The following is a 22,237-nucleotide window of genomic DNA, read 5'->3' on the forward strand; positions in this document are numbered from 1 at the left end:
AACATTTCAATTTAGATTAAACATTTAAAATTTACATTGAACATTTAGATTTAACATTCATTTCTAAATGTAACATTTTGATTTAGATTAAACATTTAATATTTACATATAACATTTAGATTTAACATTTAGATTTAAATTAAACATTTAAGATTTGCATTGAACATTTAGATTTAACACTCATATCTAAATGTAACATTTAGATTAAACATTTAACATTTACATTTGAATTTAACATTTACATTTGAATTTAACATTTAGATTTAACGTTTAGATTTAACATTTAGATTTAGATTATACATTTAAGATTTACATTGAACATTTAGATTTAACAGTCATATCTAAATGTAACATGTAGATTTAGATTAAACATTTAATATTTAGATTTAACATTTAATTTAGAGTAAACATTTATTTTTTTAAATTTAACATTTAAATTTAACATTTAGATTTAGATTAAACATTTAAGATTTACATTTAACATTTAGATTTAACATTTAGATTTAGATTATACATTTAAGATTTACATTGAACATTTAGATTTAACATTCATAACTAAATGTAACATTTAGATTTAGATTAAACATTTAATATTTAGATTTAACATTTAATTTAGAGTAAACATTTAATTTTTAAATTTAACATTTAGATTTAGATTAAACATTTAAGTTTTACATTTAACATTTAGATTAAATATTTAATATTTACATTTAGCATTTACATTTGGATTTAACATTTATATTCAAGTGTAGCCACACTAAAACGGTTCTAATTATTGATAGAAACTGAAGATGATTGAGATGTGCTATATTTGGGTGAAAGCGTGTGATTAAATCCATCTGGAGCTCTGCTCTGATTCCACAGCTTCAAACGTTCCCAGTGTTGGAAACACGTTGAAAATCCTCCTCTTCAGATTCAACACATTCCACAACTCAGTCCAAATGGCTTTGATCCAATACCACATTGGCTCTACTGTTACAGTTTCCTGTTCCGTCTTTAACCCTGTACCACACAGGCTCCTCCCCATATGCCGTAATCACTGCCCATAGTCGGAATCACTCATTTTGTGTGGATTTTAATACAAAACCCTGAATTATATTTAGATTTACAGTAAAAAATATACAGACTGTGTTACAGCAACTAAACAAACTGCTTTGTGTCTGTTGTTTTACCCCCCCAACATTTTCCTACAATTCAACCACCACCAAATAAGATTTTTAAGAGTTCTTTATCTCGTCAATCATTTAACTGACACTGATTTTCATTAAATTTGTTAAGAATGCACTCACCTCATTATCTGATGTATTTGGATCCCGGACAAGCCCCCAATTGTTGTGGTTGTTTTGATGAATGAGACAGAGTCCAGCTTTAGGGTTGCTGGTCAGATGCGCACACAGGGTTTATCATGTCAAAGGTTTTAGGTCAGACATAGGCAACTGGCAGCCCGGGGGCCACATAAGGCCCTCGGTCTAATTTTGTGCAGCCCCCAAAACAAAATTACAGAATGCACAGAATGTTAACAAATATGGGGCGCTGATTGTAAAGTTGTACATGCTAAAGTAAAAAGTAACTTTTTCCAACAAACCACGTTCAAAATGTGTATCATTTTTATTTTTTCAATTTTGATCGGATTTACAGGATTATTTGTTATATTTTTTCTCCACGAAATATAATGTCAATGTTAAATCTAAATAAGAAATCTAAATATAAATGAGAAATCTACATGAGAACTCTAAATCTAAATGTTACATTTAAATCTAAACGTTAGTCATTTAAATTTAACACTGACAAATTTCACAAATATTGCTGTAAATCTGGTCAAAAGTAAAAGGTCACAAGTATTATGAAATTGAAATGTGTGATATTTTTTCTCTTAGAAATATAATGTCAATGTTAAATCTAAATGTTACATGTAAATATCAATGTTGAATCTAAATCTAAATCTTAAATGTTGGACATTTAAATTTAACATTGACAAATTTCACAAATATTGCTGTAAATCTGGTCAAAAGTAATGTAAAAAAAATTCACATAGGTTTTTTAAACGCGGTTTGTTGCTAAATGTTGTAAAAAGTTGCTGTTTATTTTATCATGTGTAACTGTACAATTGGCCCCATAAAGAAAAGTACAAAAAGTACCAAGAAATACACAAAAATAAAGACAAAAAAAAAATCAATACAAAAAAAGATTAATAAAACACACATAATGACTACAAAACAATAACATGTACAAAATGACTTTAAAGGCAAAAAACAACATATGAAACTAATTTAAAAAAAAAACACATTGAAAAAATTCACCATATAGACAAAAAACCATTGGCAAACACAGAAGGAGGGATTGAGAATGTTTTATTTTGACCAATTCATATTGCTCACCAATAGTCAGTATTTTCAATATAAAACATAACTGCTGAACGTGAACAGAAAACACAGCCGTTTGTTTTACTCCATAGCATCAAAGTCCAGGAGGTGCTGAGGAAGTAGAAAATGATAATCATCAGCTTCCAGTGCAGAGAGAGATTTTTCAAGGGAAGTTCAGAACAAAGAAGAACAGTTTGAAATAATCAGGAAGTGACGCACAGCAGACACAGGAGCACGCACGGTGAGGGGGCGGAGCCTAGGGAGTGAAGCAACAGCATCAACGTCACACAGAAGTGTCAGAGATGTACAAAAAAACCCAAAACAGGAACAAACTTAAAAAGGCTTCAAAGATAGGGCTGGGCAATATATTGAGTTTTTTATTTTGACAAAATAAAAAAATTACAATATTGCCTATTGATATTTATATTTTATAGTTTATTTTGTTTTAAAATACTTGTGTTAGGAGTCGCTGCTTCCTCTACTACAGAATGAAAAGCACAGTTTGATGGATTTCTGTGTTTGTTTTAACCCAGACCTATTACTAAACAAGCTACACTACAGTACTCACTCACACGTGCTGTCCCTCTAAGGGACAGCATGTGTGAGTGAGTACATATATTGTGCACACATATTGTGCAGCTGTTTGTTAATAAATGAGCCTATGTGGCATTTTGAATCACCAAATTTAACCCAGAATTGTCTCTCTGGTCAGACTTTATTGCGTTGAAAATATTGCGATTTACATTGTATGTATTGAGTTTTGGTCCATATTGCCCAGCCCTATTTGTAGATCTTTTAAGATGAATGATTCTAAGAAAAGGGGAAGGTCCAGTTTTGGCTTTTGGTATTTGGTGCTAAAAAAATGACAAAAAACATTTATTTATAAAATACAACGTTACATAACAGCACTGGAAGATGTCCTCGTGTTTGATCTCAGTTAGAAACAACATAAAAGTGATGACTCAATCAAGTCAATGCTCTGTTGAAAAAGTTTGTTTAAAAAAAAAAAAAGTTAATTCCAGCTTCTCGACTTGATCCTTGATTTCCGACGACACGAATGAACCAACGATGAGACGAGTCGTTCTGCTTCACTGAGGCACATTTTCCCCACGAAATGAATCATTGTTTAGTAATATTTCATCAAAAATAATCCAAATCCACTGCTGCGTTACAGCCTCGTCGATGCGTTCACCGCATCCCCGGGATCGTCGTATATTTTTAATTTAGAAAATTCCATGCCCTGCCATATCCCACGATCCAGTAGTTCAAAAGCCAACGTCCTCTGAAATCTGTCGTTTACCCTCAAACAGAGGAACCAGGGTGTGAAATCAATGAAACCTGCTTTGCAGCAAAAATCTGACGATCAAAGAGCACAAGAATAGAAAAAAGACAATAGAAAAATCTGGAGGAAAAAGTCTTTTTCCAGATGAATTCCTCCTCCTCCTCTTGGTCCATGATTGCCTCTTGAAGCTTTGAGTGTTGTTTTAAGGGTATAGAAGTGGCGTCTCTGCATATGATCCTATTTCTGTCACTTCCTGGTTGAGGGCTAGCGGATGCCCGGTACGTCTCCCAGCCAGGCGGACGGCAGCGGGCGCGAACACGTGTAGTCGCTCTGCGAAAAAAAACAAAAAAAAAAAAAACACAGAGAAAAGTCAGTTTTGAATCCACAGCTGCTTCTTCTTCAGCTTCTGAAGACAATGTAAAGTTAATTACAGCGTGTTGTGATTTGATGAGTGAACAAAGTTGCGGTGACGTGTCGGCCAAAGCGTTTTAGCCTGAGTAATTACCGTAAGCAGGTGATAAAAATCATCAGTGGTTAGAAAAGCTTAGAAAGACTTTGTTAATGGAGATGAAAAAGAAACATTACGAGGATTCACTTGGAAAATGTTAATTAAAGATGAAACTGTTCAATAATGATGTTGGCTTCCACCTGTCCAGCACTAATTACTCATTAGTAGCATGCTACGCTACGCTACGCTACAGCTATAGCTACGTTTGTCCTTGTGTTTAATAGAAAGGCAACAATACAAGCCCCACATGTTTTAATATGTGCATGAAAAACATAATTTGTTGTACATTTTCACTTGTGTTTGCACACGTGTCATTGGCGTTGTATGTACTATATGTTAGGGGTTCTCAACCTTGGGGTCAGGACACTGAGAGGAGGTCGCCAGATGCCTTTTAAAAATTAACATTCCATGTTAATTTTTGCCATTTTAACTACTTTTATGATTTGTAATACCCATTGTTTGCCAGTTTAAACTACTTTTCCCTACATTTATTTTTTTTTTTTGCAACTTTAACCAATTTCTGTGGTTTTTAAAATCCCATTTCCTTTTTCTGCAACTACACCAAACTTTGTTATATTTTAACCTATTTTCGTCACTTTTTCTTGCCATATTTTACAAAATGCATTTAAGGGCTAAAAAAGTGGATTTAGCATGATATGTCCCCTTTAAGACATGTTTAGCACTTATAAACCCTTTCCATCACTTTTCCACCTAATGTCACATATGTTGACCCTTTATTGTCACTTTTAAACTCTTTTCACCATATTTCATACTTTTTTTGCCAATTCAACTACATTCACAATTTGTCATGCCTATTATTTGCCAGTTTAAGATAATTGTTCCTACTTTTAAAATTACAATACTCACAATTACAACTTTTAACCAAATTCTGTGGTTTTTAAAGTCCCATTTCACCACTTTTTCTACCATTTTTGGTCACTTTGACCCATTTTAATGCATTTTTGCTGCATTTCTCTAATTTCTGCCACTTCTCTATCAAATTTCAATGCTTTTTCTGCACATTTTTTCCACTTTCAAGACCACTTTTCCAGCTAATGTCACATACGTTGACCACTTATTGTCACTTTTAACCTCTTTTCACCATATTTCATAATTGTTTTTGCCCATTTAACCACACTCACAATTTGTCATGGCCATTATTTGCCAGTTTAAACTAATTTCCACTAGATTACCCCCCATTTCTGGCACTTCAAAACCAATATTGACACTTTGAACTCGTTTTACCACTTTTTTAATCCATTTTTGTCCACATAAATTTGCAACTTTTAACCAATTTTTGTGGCTTTTAACATAGCACTTGACTTGGCAACAATTGACATAATGTAACCCCCGGGGGAAAAGGGAACAACTGTTCTAAACACTTCACAACACACACAAACAACCTGCACACACACACACACGCACACACACACGCACACACACACGCACACACACACACACACACACACACACACACACACGCACACGCACACGCACACGCACACGCACACGCACACACACACACACACACACACACACACACACACACACACACACACACACACACACACACACACACACACACACACACACGAGTCCTATTTTCCTTTTCCTCAGCAAATGATCCAGTTTATTGAAAGTGTGAAGTTTCAGCAGTGGAGCAACGTTAACGTTAGCATTCATACAAAGTTAAATCTAAGTTATGTACGCTGTTAAAAACGCTGGTGAATAAATAAAAGAGGACGAGAGCTTGTTGTGCAGCAGTCACACATCACCCAGTGGGTTTGCTTTGATCTATACATGCATCGCTCACTCAGGTTAATGTTAATCATAAATCATAGAACAGCCTCCTTTAATACCTGCATCTAAAAAACCACATTTCCACTCACATTGTCAACAAATTCTCAGCAAAAAAACCTAAAATGTATTAAATATACAGTGAGATCTCTACCGCCGTGGTAAAAAAGCCGCTTTAGGATCTGTGTGTGCTTAAATAGGTTAACCCTTTGAGCTCCAAGTGTCTCATTAAAAGCCAGGAAACAATGACCCACATCTGAGGCGTTCCCACTGCCTTTCCCAGTCCAACGCGTGACTGCACTGTGCAGGAAACATTCAAACGTCTCCCTCATCTACAAAGAGGAAGAGCCGTGCACGTCCACGGTGGCCTGTAGTGCACCTGAGCTTTATTTGATTTATGATGCATAAATGTATGGAGCTGATGGATGACCACATTAGGGTGCAGCGTCTCCCCCGGAATCCATCACTCGCTTTAAATCCTGTTTCACAAAAGGTAAAAAAAGCATAAATAAAAAAAGCAGGCGATCATTTCTCTGCCTTTTTAGGACTATTTAACATAGATGCAATATTCACCATAATATTAACCATCGATAGAGTACTAACTGTAGATGGAGTATTAACCATAAATGGAGTAACAACCAGTAATAACTGTGATGTGAGCTTGTGCAATAGTAATGAAGCAAATAACCACGGAAGCATTAATTACTGACGTTACACACACAAAGAAACACAGAAATACTGGAGGTTTAGAACACACACACACACACACACACACACACACACACACACACACACACACACACACACACACACACACACACACACACACACACACACACACACACACACACACACACACACACACACGGTTGGACACATGAGCTGATATCCATATGGATGTGGCCCAGATGTTTTATGCAGGAGTTTTTTCGTGCTGTAAATCCGTCACAGGGAAGATTTCTCGTCTTTTTACCGTTACGTTAGATCCGTTAAACTGTAACTCTGCGTCGGCCAGTGAAAGCTTTGTTTGCTATAAAGTCAGATTTACATTCTAAATGAGAGCAAACATACTCATGGAAGCGTCACTGTTGTCAGTGATCCAGGAAGTCTTTTTTTCACCAAGGCCAGTGTGGAGGAATTATTGATAACATCTATGTGTCTTTATGGTAATTATTAAAAGGACTTAATTAATTTTAAATGTGATAATCATCAATGATTAATATACTGTTTTAATTCCCACAGAGGTACAGTTATACTTCTACTAAAGCTGCTTCACATTTTAATAAACTGTTATTTTGTCAAAACACCGTGGACCATTTTTCATGTCTGAGATTACAATTCTTTTAGTAAAACTTTAGCTAAACTGGCTAAAAACACTAAATGATGCTAAAAAATCTAGGGTCACGGACCGACGTTAAAGCTACACGATATTGTGGATTCCACAGAAAATACAGACGAACTTTAATGTTATATAGTTTTATTTTGTTAATAAGTGGAAATAAACAGTATTTAGTGCAGCGGTTTACTGTATTTTAGTTGAACTAGACTCACAAAGTAAAAGTATAGAAAGACAGTAGTTTAAGATTGTTTTATGTATTGTTTTATATATAATTCTTTTTTAAAGAGTAATCAAAACATTTCAAATATCTATTTTTATTTTTCAGAAATTGCAGACGACCCCATTTAAACTTCAGGCGACCCCACATGGGATTCCAACCCCAAGGTTGGAAAACACTGATGTAGTGACTCCTGAATAGATTTATTTCTATAGTGAGGTGTATTGTTTGCTTCATATGAGATTCATTTTATGAAATATACTTTTTCACCTAAATGAACATGTTTTCACCATTATTAAACCGAGCCACCACAGAAGCACAGCTGTTGGATTGTTATATTGACACGTGAGCCTTGAATGTTCCTTGTTCTCAGACTAGTCTTTCCTCCAACTGCAGCTGAATGTCATAAAAGTGTCGGACTCCGGCTCCAGTTCTTTGACATATAGGAGTTTTACCACCTTTACACCACAATAAACATGAGTTGCTCTCTCTCTTTGTGCCCAAACTAAGGCGAAGTTAGTTAACATATGGTCTCTGAAAACCCTGTGAAAGATACAATATATGCACTTCTCGCCTGTTTTTCCTCAGAGTATGATTTAACCCCCGATGCTCTCACAGGGCCTCTGTCTCTGTTTGTCCTGTTTTTTGATTCTGCTTGTTTTAATAAACTTTGTATTATTTTGCAAGTCAGTTTCAACAAAGACTTTTTTTCAATCTCTACACCTTTTTTACCATCTACTTCATCACTTGGGGGAATCACGACAATAGTTTTTTATCATCTTCGGTCATATCTCGCCTGTGGAGGGACCCACTGACACTTTAATAACTTATTTTCTACTTTCTCTCTCTGCCAATGTACCCCCATTTGAGAAACACTGTTCTATGGGATTCTCAATCTGACAATGGAATGCAAGACACTTTTCCAAAGTTCAAGTCACATGACCATTAGTCAACAAATCTAATAATAATAATAATAATATAATAATAATAATAATAATAATTATTATTATTATATAATAATAATAATAATAATAATAATAATAATAATAATAATAATAATAATAATAATAATAATAATAATAATGCATTGGATTTTATGTAGGGCTTTATCATAGACATTTAGGGGTGGATTCACTAAAGGTTTAGGAGAATTAAAACATGTGCAAATGTCACTCTACGCGCTAATAAGTCGTACAAACCCCAGGGAATCGTGAGTGCATGGCTGCTGTGCTTCGCAATATGCCCTCAATACATTTAGCACGTTTCGCTATTCGAGCTCACAAGGGGAGCAAAAAAATGGGAGGAGGACATGCAAATAAATTAATGCAGTGGGCGCAATGCATTTAATCAAATCGGGAACTGTTTGCGGTTTTAGTACCAGAAAATAGTACGACTGACAAGCAGGTGCAAATACAGTAAATGTAGATACAAAACCCAGCGCAGATGCAATAAAAATAGTCCAGTTATCCTTTCTAGTATAAGAAAATAATTCAAATATAACAATAGTCAATGTTAACAGCCACTGAATAAAAAAAATAAAGTGTGTGTGAGGAAGAGAAAAAAGCTTCACACCCGCAGCGGTGCGTGCGGAGTCTGGTGACGCTGCGCTGGAGAGAGGATCCTGTGTGCGCTATGGATGCACCACTTCAGTGATGTTTTGACCGTCAAACTCTGGTGTCGCGTTGATGGAAAGAGCATCAGGCCAGAATCAGCTGATCAGATGTGTAATTTATGCAGTGATGGCACAGCGTTCATATATGAGAATGTGGTGACACAGCGCTACTCAGGAGCTCAGACCTGCTGGATGATGGTCAGTAGATCATCTTCAAATAGTGCTGCTTGACTGATTGACAGACTCTGTTGCTGCATTAACTCAGATCAATGGCATCAACAGATCAATAGGACGGTTTCTGTCCAAATCTGCCTGTTTTTCATGGATTGATCAGAGCAAAGTTACAGGACCTGACAGAGCAGCCACAATAAATTGTTGTTGTTGTTGTTGTTTTTTTTTTAAGACATTTTTATTTGTTTATTTAGTTTTCTATAATATTAAATGTTTGTGCAGCATACAGAGAAGTTCATCTGTCTCCAATTTAACTTCCTCAAAGGTCATTGTGTGCTTCTGCTCACTCACGTCTCCACATTGAACGAGCAAAACACTAATTTAAATAGGGGCGGTCTACACCATTTCTGCACGTGCACTAATCATTGCTGCAATCTTAGTGAATTCCTCGCAGCAGGTGAGGCAACTGGTTTACCACCTTTTATTTAAGATCTTAATGAATCCGCCACTCAAAGCGCTTTACAGAATGAAGGCATTTTTCTTTCACTTTACACTTAGTGGTGGTAAGCTACTATTGTAGCCACAGCTGCCCTGGGGCAGACTAACGGAAGTGAGGCTACCATAGTGCGCCATCGGCCCCTTCCACCACCACCACTCACTCACACACTACAATCATACAAGGCAATGTGGGTGAAGTGCCTTGCCCAAGGACACAATGACAGATACCACTGTAGTGACTGTCCCCCACTGTGGCCCCTGGAATTCTCAGTGGTCTCCATCATCTACTAACCAGGACCAGACCTGCTTAGCTTCAGAGATCTAAGAGATCGGCCAATCAGTGTGTGATGGTGTCAATAATGATCTTGCGAGTGGCAATTTCAACCTTTGTAGGATTTGGGGTACAGTTCTCAGCTGTGGGGTGTCTGAGGTGCTCTGATGGTTTTTATCTTTTCAGATGATGATGATGATGATGATGATGATCCATCTTCCTCTGCCCTCATACTTTCTTCTTTCTGTTCCTTCATTCATTCTTCTTTCCCTAGAACTTAAAGCTCTTTTCTTCTGCTTTCGTTCTGAGATCATTCGTGGTGGGAAAACGTCTCTGCCAGATGTTTTCCACCTAGAACTTTAGGTGTTGATGCACTCTGGGATATTTTGTCCATGTCCTCCCCAAATGAAACCAGTCAGTGTTGGTGAAAAACATTTATCTGTGGGGGTAATGGTGTGTGGTCTGGGTGGAGAAGTGTCAGGTCGTAGGGGGGGTTGATGTTTGCACACAGATGGTCCAGTTTCTTGTGGTAATTCCCAGGGTGGAATAGAAGTGAGGCATGATTAAAATCCTCAGACATGAGTGGGAGGCTGTGGAGGTGAGCTGACTCTCTCACGTTTCCTGCTGATAATGAGCATCTGTGTCCAGGGTTACACCATCTTTTATTCATGTTTACAAATGCAGCTCAACTCCTGTGCTGATTGGTTTGCTGTCACCAGGTGGAAACAATGGCTCAGCCGCGCCTTGGTGAAGCCATGGAGATGTGATGGTTCTCCTAACAAGAGGCGATCAGTAGCATTACCACATCCGTTTTCTTCTCCATAGTAACAGACACAAGTCGGTCTGTATTGTCTGTTCTAGAGCTCTACATTTTTGCCTAATAGCCTGATTTCTATTGAATGTATTTCTTGATTTCTTATAATAAATTGTTTGTGAACTGGGATGTTTAGATGTTTAAAAGCCACGAGTATAACATGAGAATAGAGAGATTTTTCTGCTCTGGCTTTATTGCCATCGTTAGATTTTATTGCAGTCAGTCTGTGTACGGGGGGTTATCCCAGCCTATATGTACTTTATTTTCAGATTGTAGAGGGAATTCCTCCTGCGACCACAGGAAAACAAACTTATAGAACTATTCTTGTCATATGTCCTTGGAGCTGTTCAATTAAAGGAAACTGGAAGAAGTTAGAGAGTAACCCCTTATATCTTAACACAGGATGGGGCGCTGCACGGTAAATGAATGGTCAGGTGATGTGTTTGGATTAGTGCAAGTAATAGGCACCAATGGATAGTGAGGAGGTGAATGAATGCTGTCCTTTGGCACATGAATCAATCATGTTAAAATGTATAAAAGTAGAGAAAAGTGAGTTGTGTGTGTTACAGCAGTGTTACCACATGTTTTACAGCAGAGGTAAACTCGCCTCAGATTCTTCTAAATGTGTGCATGTGGATTACTGTAGAATAGTGTCGAGATGCAACGGGTTCGGGCTTAAAAAGATTTTGGGTTCAGATGGGTTTGGGCCAGGTTGGCTTTAATTTTTTGGGCTGATTACAGACTCTAAACCAGGGCTGTCCAAACACAGTCCTGGTGGGCCGGAAGTCCACCACATTTTCAATGTGTCCCTGCTCTAACAAACCTGAACTCCGGAAGCAGCTTTGAAGAGTGTACGAGCAAGCATCTCAGCTGTGTTTGAGCTGCTGGGACACATTAAACATCTGGTGGACTATCGGCCCTACAGAACCACGTTTGGACCAGGGGTGTGCGCACTGTAGCTGTTCCCACTCAACGTTCTTGAAGCCAAACTACGGTACTTAGGGGCGCTTCTATCTTGCAAATTTGACGTAATTTGGAACCAGAGTCTGTGCAGTAGGGTGCGGTGGGAGGAGCCCTGGTAACATGCCCCACCCATTTTTGTGTACTGCCCTGATGACTTACGCAGCCCAGCTAAGCCAAGAACATAAGTATCTTTCCCGTCTGGAAACTCTACAACGTCTTGTTCATATCATAGAGGTTAGTACAAAACCACCATATATCTACACTCTAAGATCTAGTTAAATGGCATATCAGCTTTCCTTCACGACGCAACTGCTATTCACAAAGAGAGCTACGCAAGATCTGCGGCTGTCAATCATCGTCATATATGACTTCATTTTTCAACCTCAAATAACTTATTTAAACCAAACTTCATGGAAAAATGATCACTAGAACACAATATAGGGTGATAATAACTATTGATCACAGCAGAGTTTAGGTTTGGAAAAAAATGATGTGAGTATTTTAACTTTACAGTTTGACCCACTTCCCATCTGTTATCATTGAGGAGGCGGGGTTTATGACCTATACTGCAGCCAGTCAACAGGGGGAGCTCTAAAAATAAAAGCTTCACTCTACCGGGGAGCTTGTCCTGTCCATTTTACAGTCTATGGTTTGGACACCCTTGCTCTATCCACTGTGGCGCTCCAGATCTAGATCCTCTGCTGGGACGACCGGTGTCTCTCCTGCATCAGTGATTGGGACTTTTTCCAGGGGTGACCAGGTGGGCCATAGTGGTATTGCATAAAGGTCGGACAACATCCCCTGCAACAATATATATTCTAATAATAAAAGGTCATAAGATCTATTGTTGACGCACTATGAAAGTTTCTCTTTCCCAAATATTGCATGGCATCATTATGGAAAGCCCATTATCGTCTACCGTATCATATGTCGTATGGTATTGTGAATTCTATCGATCGTCACTCCTTAGTAGTGAAGGGTGGCCTTCTGGGTGGGGGTTGGTGGTTCATTTATGAGACAGAGTAACAAAATCCGCCTTTACAAAGCCTGGATCCATTTAATTTCTTTAATTAACTACTATTTGGAAAGGAAAAATGTCAATGAACGCAACCATAAGCAGATGCTGGTGTTGGGAACGTTGGAGCCATAGAGGAAGTTTATACCAGTTACTGTTCAAAGTTTTTTTTCTGCTGCCTTGAATGGTTTGTTGTGTGTTAAATAGTTCAGTTTCTACTTTAAACATCTAAACATGTTTCTGTTGTGGAAGCTTCAGATCTGAGATGGTTCTGACGTTACTTTCAGGCTGAAATGGTTGTTCATTGGTTTGCATTAGATGAAGCCTAACACTGTCAGTTACAAGAGCTGCTCATTTTCAATGCAATATAATTCAAATTTACAAGATTTTAGCCAAAAACATGCTTAGCACTAAATACATTTACATAAGATCGCCTTCCAACCACAAAAAACCTTTTAAAAACCTTGTTTCTAGTTTCTAGCTGAAGTTTGACTGCTACTACACCTTCATCTCCCTCTTAGAGTGAACTCTAGATGATCCCTGGACAAACTAAGTGGACATGCCTTTGGAAACATACTGGTTCTGTTAAAGTGTCCTGGAGAGGCTGAATGAGTCAGAGCGAACCTTTCAACACAGGCATCAGCTAAAGTTCTTCAACATACTTGAACCTTGGAGGAAATTTGCTTCACAATGGAGAAATGGTCTCGACTTCAAACAGAATCAAGGAGCTTCAAAAGCACCAGCATTATTCATTATTCTAACTCTTCACCCATTAAACTGACCTCATAAATGAACTTAACTCATCTGGAACATTCATCTCTCCTCACTCAGTTAAAGAGAGGTCAGGAACATTCTGAAAGTTTCTTTGAAATATTGTCTTTTTAACGATTACTAGGCCACAAATGGATAAAAAGAAACTTTCCTTGTACTGTACTTCAATCCACAGCTATCATCTTCAAACATGTGCTGGGACTTTATCACTTTAATTGCGAATAATTAATTACAGAAAAATAATGCACATAAAAAATTAACTTAAACTTTTTTTTTTTTCTTCAAAAATGCACAAAATGACCTAAAAACACACAAACAGACAGAATCACACAAGGCAACTACAAATATACACAAAATATACAAATCAACAGTAAAAATACATATGACTCAGAACCCACACAAAACGACAACAAAAATACACAAACGAACAACAAATAAATAAATATTAAATCTATATCTAAATGTTAAACATTAAATCTAAATGTAAATGTTAAATCAAAATGTTAAATATCAAATCTAAATCTAAATGTTAAATCTTAATGTTGAATCTAAAACTACATCTAAATCTAAATGTAAAATATAAATCTAAATGTTAAATATGAAATCTAAATCTAAATACTAATATTTTTAAAAATGTGGTTTGTTGCTAAATGTTGCAAAAAGTTGCTGTTTATTTTAGCATGCACCACTTTACAATCAGCGCCCCAAAGTCATATCCGCGTTAAACTCAGGTTTTCTGTCATTAAACAGTTGAACCAGACATTTGATAATCTACAGTCAGTATCTCAGTTTCAGTTTGCATCCTGTCTTCTCTATGTCATGTCAGACTCCATAATGCAGTGATAATGTCGCTCTTGGGGCTCCACCATCTGCTGAAAAACTACATCCACTTCTCTCTGCTGAAGGGATTTCATGCTACACAACTCCAAACTTAGCCATAATGTCAAAAATCCCAAAAGGTTTTACATAATAGATCACATCTAAATGTCTTTCTAAATGCAGTGGAGAAGTATGTCATCATAGCATGTCAACTCCAACCCTGGTGGGAACCAACTTAGCCTGTTAGCTTCTCTGATTTCCAGCCACTGAGCAGCTGAATCCAACCTTTCATTGAATACTTTCACTGAGAATCTGTGGGATTTACGTTGGCGTGTGAAGGCTGTTTGTTTTCAAAGGCGTCAGAAATGCTCTGAGTTGAGTCGCCGTCATTCACGATACAACTGTTTACTGTGAAATGACAAAATCCTCCTTTGGTCGAGGAGTGAAATGTTCTTTGGAAACTCACATATGTCCTGTGAGTTTAAGGCAAAGAAGTTTAGAGTTGGCAGTGAAAGCTTGTGAAGTCACCTCTGAGTAACACAGCGTGGAGGACGCTGATCCCTGATTGGATGTCTGTCAGTGGGCCGCCGCTTCAATTAACCACATACTGATGTTTTTTCACTTTGTTCAGAGAACTCCACTGCAAAAATAAAAATCCCTTTAAATCGGTGGTTCTCAACCTTTTCAGCCCCAAAATAAAGGTGCCAAAGACCACCATTATCCCGTAAGTGTACTATTATTTGGGCCATAGTGTATAGTCATCTTAAAGACGGAAATCTCTATTTTAATCAAAAATAAAATGGATTAGAGTGACCGAAGGTGCGAATTGCCCAGAAATGGACAGAAAATGGGGTAAAAAGGGTTGAAAGTGTCAATATTGGCTTAAAAGTGGCAGAAATTGGGGGGTTGAGGGTAATGTTATTTAAAAAGTAGGAACTTTTACTTTAAACTGGCAAATAATACGCATGACAAATCATGAATGGGTTAAAAGTGACCAATATATGGTGGAAAAGGTAGTGAAATGGAATTGAAAAAAAATCACAGAAATTGGTTAAAACTTGTGTGAATGTGGTGAAATTGGCAAAAATAATCATGAAATATGGTGAAAAGAGGGATAAAGTAACAATAATGGGTCAACAAATGTTACATTAGGTGTAAAAGTGGTGGAAATGTTTATAAGTGCTGGAAAGTGGAAAGAAATGTGAAGAAAAGGCATTAAAATGTGATGGAGAAGTGTCAGAAATGGAAGTAATGTAGCAAAAATGTATTAATATGGGTTAAAAGTGAACAAAAATGGTAAAAAAAGGTGGTGAAACTAGATTTTAAAAATCACAGAAATTGGTTAAAAGTGGCAAATTGTGGGTAATTTTTGCAGCAGTGCTGTTGTTTACGACGTAGATATAAATATGTAGATGCCCCGCCCTCGGTCACTGATTCATCACGTGAATAAATCTTTCAGCACACACACCTACACACACTCACGCACGCACGCACGCACGCACGCACACACACACACACACATACAGTCAAAGTTATAGAAATGCAGCCTGGATAAACACAAAAGAACCTTTTGTGTTCCAAAGCTTGTCATGATTAGAACCTTTATTCTAGCTGACCAATCACGTCTCTTGTTCCAGGTAAACATAAACGATCTGATGGTATTTATTAGGGATGTAACGATTCACTCAACTCCCGATACGATTCGATTCACGATACTGGTTTTTTTCGATACGATTCTCTCACAATTTATTTTACAAAATGGAACTGTAGACAAATGATGATGGAAAAATATTCCTTTATTTTTTTGGGGAAAAAACCAGAAAATACTGTATTATTTTCCTTTTATTTTTCATTGTCAAAAGAATCACTATTCAAAACAATTCAATTTAACTAAAAATAAATCTTGAATGAAATAAATAAAGGAATAATACAAATAAAGAAGCAGCCTATTAATTTAAATTATGGTTCTATAGTAAACAATGCAAAACTGCATAATAGTTTTTTTCTTTTTGAAAGTGCAACTGAAAATGTATTTTGTGCCTTAACAATTGGACTTAAAAAAAAAGTCATTTCACTGATTTACGTCAGATATTTGTTTGGACCAGCAGAGGGCGCTGTAACCCAGTGGTCGGTTGGCATGCAGAAATTCTTGCAGTGAAGAATAGATGCTATGCTAGCAGACAGAGCTAATAGAAAAACGTGACTTTTGCAAATATTCATGTAATACTACAGATATTCTTTTTGGTGCTAAAGGGGTAAGGAATCATTTATGAACATGTTTAAGAGTAGAAGGCGGCCAGAAAGAAAGTAATTGCAGATTCCGTCCACAGCCTACACTGCTGGACAAGAGAAGGGATAAATATATAGCGCCCTCTGCTGTTTTAAAAAAGTACTGCGATTCAATTTTCAAAGTATCGATGTCAATTGTGATACCTATGAATCGATTTTTAACTGCCTTACGATTAATCGTTACATCCCTAGTAGTTATATGATTTCTGTGAAGTGACCACGACTTTTAAAACTGTTTCTGTGGCTTAAACAATGGTAACAATCCTTCCTACTGCCTCACTTACACTTACATGTCAATTAACCATTACTCAAACACTGAAGCTACTTTTAGCATAGCCAACAGCTACTATTAGCATAGCCAACAGCTACTTTTAGCATAGCCAACAGCTACTTTTAGCATAGCCAACAGCTACTTTCCTTAGTGGAAGGAGTTCATTCAAAGGTCGTTTCATTCACTCACTTTCTTCATTGTTTCTTAATGTCTATGCCTCGTTACCGTCTCTAACTAATGCCTCTCTGTACTTTAGCTTGTATTTAGTAATGTGCTCTAAATGCACATTAGCTCATTGTAAATGTGAGTGTGTGAGACATGAGTACATTCATGTTATATTACTTTCCATCCCTGGATTTTGCCTCAGGACTAGTGGCAGTTAAAACACTCACTCACCCCCACATACAGAACATTAGGGTGATCCAGCCGTGTCATGATATAAGAATCACTCTTTAAAAGTGTTGCTGCGTGAGCACAGCTTTTACTTTGGATTTAACAACACTGTAAAAAAACAGGCTTGTTATCCAATTTAAAACAATAACTGTTGTCATTTGTTTTCACAAGAACTCAGGTCAGGAGCAAAGACTTCTGTTTTATTTGAGTTCAAATGTAGAAAACGTAAAGACATCCAGTCCTTGACGTCCTGGAGTTGTTTAAAGCAGGGGTTCTCAACCCAGGTGGGGTCACGAGACACTGGGAGGGGGTCGCCAGATGCCTTCAAGAAACTAAGAATAATCTTTTAACAATTTCAGCTCATTTTTGCTTATTTTTACCTTTTTTCTGCAACTACACGTAACTTTCCATATTTAACCTATTTTTATCAATTTTTCTTGCCATATTTTTGCTTCATTTAATGTATTTTTGCTAAATTACTCCCATTTCTGACACTTCTACATCACATTTCAATGACTTTTCTGCACATTTTTTTCCACTTTAAATGGTAAATGTTAAATGGACATGATTTATATAGAGCTTTATCACCACTGAAACAGTCTCAAAGCTCTTTACATATCAGCTCATTCACCCAATCACTCTCACATTCACACACCAGTGGGACAGGACTGACATGCAAGGCGCTAGTCGACCACTGGGAGCAACTTAGGGTTCAGTGTCTTGCCCAAGGACACTTCGACACATAGTCAGGTACTGGGATCGAACCCCCAACCTCTCGATCAGAAGACGACCCTCTACCACCTGAGCCACGGTTGCTCGTTCAGCACTTATAAACCCTTTCCACCACTTTTACACCTAATGTCACATATGTTAACCCATTATTGTCTCATTTAACCTCTTTTAACCATACTTCAACTCTTTTCACGATATAGGAACTATTATATATTGTTCCTACTTTTTTCCTGCTACTTTTAAACCAATATTGACACTTTTAACCCTTTTTACCACTTTTTATGTCCATTTTTGGCCACTAATTTGCCACTTTTAACCAATTATTCAGAAACTGTAGACCAATGGAACACTGTTAGCAACAGCTAACAGGAATAAACAAACCTGCATCACATCCTGTACAAAATGGTGGCTCTATAGTTTATGTCCCAAGGTATAAAATCATTATGAATAGTCCTTTTAATGTGTTTTTTTTTTATAAAATGATGCACATATTTAGTTTATTGGTATTATGTTAAAGACATTTTTTTTGTTATTTACATTTCCACTACAGGTACACTTTAAGTGATACTTTCTCAAAGTTATTTTAATTATAAATGATTGTTCTAACTGACTTCTGTAGACTAGTTAAATCTACACTTTAATTGTTCTCATCATGTACAGTTATTCTACAGTTTCACATTGAATAAAATGTACTTTTTATGATTTTAAATCATTGTGTCAGTAATAAATGTGTTACGTATGAAGCTCAAACAACACCATTCCCAATTAGTTTCTTGGCTCGAATGGGAAAAGATAAAGCACGTCATATTTAAATTAGCATAATAAAAGCTGAATTGTCTCAGTTGATGGAGGCCTGCTGTGGACATTTGCATATTTCCATATAGGAGGCTCGCTCGCTCCTCGTTTTTCTAACCGATAAGAGAAGTCTGACAGTTGGAGCTGAAGGGCTTTCTGCTAAAAGGTCAATGATTAACACATTAGCACACATTTAAAGTGTCATATAAAACAAGTGGTATACATTATGTGTATAACTGGTGTTCTAGTTTAATCTGTCTATAAATCTATATGGGATGTGGAGGCGTTGATGTGATTATATGAGATGTAGAAGTGGTGCCAAACACTTTTATGGTGACATTTACCAGAAACATGAATACAAAATCACATTCATAGAATAATATGACAATAGATTAGAGTTTGTTGAACAGAAACGCAGCTCGAGGTGATTCCAGTTGTGAAAAGTAGACGAGATACCTCCATTTTAACTTCTGTAAACATGATGCGTGCCTGCGTGTGCACATATGACCTAAGGACCATATTTACACATGTGGGTCACTTTAGGGTCACATTTAGTTCATTCTTTAAAATGATAAAATATTCATTTAATGTGTAATATGCACAAATAAATCACGGATGCACAAATCCTGAGGATAGAAGTCCCTTTGGGTGGAAGTCCTTCAACAGTTCATTATTTCTCGCTAACTTCAGCCACCAGAGCGTGTCAGCGCACTGTTTAAGGAAGAGTAAAGGAGAGCTCTTCTTCTCTGCTTCATTGTTTTCTACCAAACCACAGAGTTGGAACTGTCGCCTCTTCTGTCAAAGATTATTTTTGGGTCACAACTGTTTTTATCCTCTTTCTGTAAACCAAAGAGGTTTAGATCGACATCTTTAACTTTTCCTGTTATTTTTAGAACAACAAAAAGCAACACAAGTTGTTATTTTGACTGAAAAAGCTACTAAATAATCTAAAAAGCTATTAAATCAGGCTGAATGTTTCACACAATGGGATGTTTACAGGCAGTGGGGCTGTGTGACATCATCAATCACAGACCATCTAGAAATCACGTGATTATTCAAAAGAGGATAAAAACAGCAGTTTTGTAGTAGACAATGAAGCAGAGAAGAAGAGCTCTCCTTAACTCTCCCTTAAACAGTGTGCTGACATGCTCTGGTGGCTGAAGTTAGAAGTTAAATCACAGACTGTTGAAGGAATCCCACCTAAAGGGACTTCTATCTTCAGCGTTTGTGCGTCTTCAACTGTCTATGATTTACTCGCTATCTTCAGCCACCAGAGCGTGTCAGCGCACTGTTTGAGAGGTTTACATTGGCATCTTGAACTTTTCCTGGTTTTTTAACACAACCAACATCAGCACAAGTTGTCATTTTGAATGAGAAAGCAACTAAACGATCTAAAAAAATATATATAATATATAATAATAATATATAAATTAGTAGCTCTTTAGATCATTTTGCAACTTTTTAGATAATTTAATATATATATATAACTGTTAAATGATGTAAAAATCAGGCTGAATGTTTCTCTCTAATAGAAAACAATGGGATGTTTACAGGCAGTGGGGCCGTGTGACATCATCAATCACGTGATTTCAAGATGGAAGAACACAGGCTCTATAACTGTAAAGTAGTCCTGTTTTTAAAAGGTGATTAAATGAATATATGGTGCATAATAATGTGTTTTGTTAGACATAGATCTACTATTAAGTTGGGGTGTCCCGATCCGATATTGGATTTTGGTTCGATATCAGCCAGAAAATGAATATCGGATTTTATCGGACTGCATCCTAAATCTCCGATATAAGCGCTCTGATAAGTTTTTGTTGTTTTTGGCCCCGCCCTCAGTTGTTCCCAACGTATACTTACAGTAAAAAATAAATGAAGTGAACTTGAATTGTGGACTATTGTTTTCTGTTTGAGTAACATCACATGATCAATCCTTTTCTAACATTCCACACAACAAAATAGGTAATAAAACTATGGATGATTTGTGATCATATCGTATCATATCAATATTAATATCGTATCGGAAGTGAAAAAGTTGTATCGGAACATCCCGACTAATAAGGACAAAGAAAAGAATCAGAGGGGGGGTGTCGTCCTTACTTTTCTTCCATGTTCATCTTCCAATATATCAGTAACTCCATCACATATTAAGGTAAATATGATATAGTAATAAGCTCCACCCACTCTCTCAGAATATAGAAATAGATCTGCTATACATCCTATATATCTGGTGGACATGTCAGCTCCTCTAAATAGTCACAAAGTCAGTGTGTGTTTGGGTCTGGAACATGTTCAGTAAACTACTTAGCATATGTCTCAGCTCCCTGTAATGTGATCAGCATAGAGCTATGAACATAGACTGTTCACATCACTATTTATTAGTCACAGATATGCATTGGTTCTAGACTCACATGTATATATATATTTATATTTTTTACTATTTTTATTGGGCCATAACTGCATCATTAATGGTATAAATGTTACTCTTTCTTGATAGAAACATTTCTCTTTATGCTACTTATTTATTTTTAATTTAAACCAAAGCTTTTGGGTTATTTCACTACTCGTAAAAATTAAAAACCCTTTACATGAGGTTGTAACCTGTGCAGCTTGGCTCTGTGTCTAATAATCATTTATTGAAAACACATGAATGATCTAAATCTTGAACTACACTTCCCAGAGTGCACCTGTTCAGTCATTATCATTGAGTTAAAGCACCTGAGAGGGACAGTCATTCAAACAAACAGAAACTCCAAGTTCATCAATGGTCGGTAAAAATTTATTGTCATATTCTTTGTTTAATATGGAAGTTTAGTTTAAATTGTGTTTTAACTAAATGTCAGATTTGTGTAATGTGATTGATTTTTGTTGAATAAAGTAGAATAAAAATATTTCATTTTGAGTTTGGAAAATTCAAAGTATGAAATATGAGAAGATAAGTCAAATGAAAAAAAATGTTACAATTCTGTTAAATGGTAAAAAGGTGGAAAATGTTTGTAATAAGAATTTTCTTTGGCTGGTAAAATATTTACAATGTTAAAGTTGTTGACTTTGTTTCTGTCTTTTAAAGGTTTAAAAACCAACTGACAAGCCAAAATAAAAGTGATTTTAGTGTGAAATTTAAGTTTTCCTTAAGTCCCCGACATAAAAAAAGTGTTTCAGATGTTAAAAATAAATATGGCAATTTGTCATCATTGGAATTTAATGACTTTTCTTATTTTTAACAGAGGTTTTTTTTATGGAAAATATTATAAACAGTATGTAATATTACTCTAGGTTGGAGGGAGGGGTATACTGTAAGTATTTATTAGTAA

General features: G+C 36.4%; 1 protein-coding gene across 2 annotated transcripts in view; it reads right to left on the reverse strand.

Annotated features, from left to right (window-relative positions):
* Nucleotides 1-2,963: 2,963 nt before the first annotated feature.
* The window catches only part of LOC114473038 (leucine-rich repeat transmembrane neuronal protein 4-like), a 61,214-nt gene continuing 41,940 nt past the window's right edge, over nucleotides 2,964-22,237 (reverse strand). For both annotated transcript variants that reach the window (XR_003675213.1, XM_028462423.1), the window contains exon 3: nucleotides 2,964-3,975. Coding sequence is in view for 1 of the 2 variants with exons in the window: in XM_028462423.1 (XP_028318224.1) it covers nucleotides 3,910-3,975 (66 nt within the window). In the remaining variant the exon portion in view is untranslated. The remainder of the gene's footprint in view (nucleotides 3,976-22,237) is intronic.

This window comes from Gouania willdenowi, chromosome 12 (genome assembly GCF_900634775.1).
Source record: "Gouania willdenowi chromosome 12, fGouWil2.1, whole genome shotgun sequence".
NCBI classification, from domain to species: Eukaryota; Metazoa; Chordata; class Actinopteri; order Blenniiformes; family Gobiesocidae; genus Gouania; species Gouania willdenowi.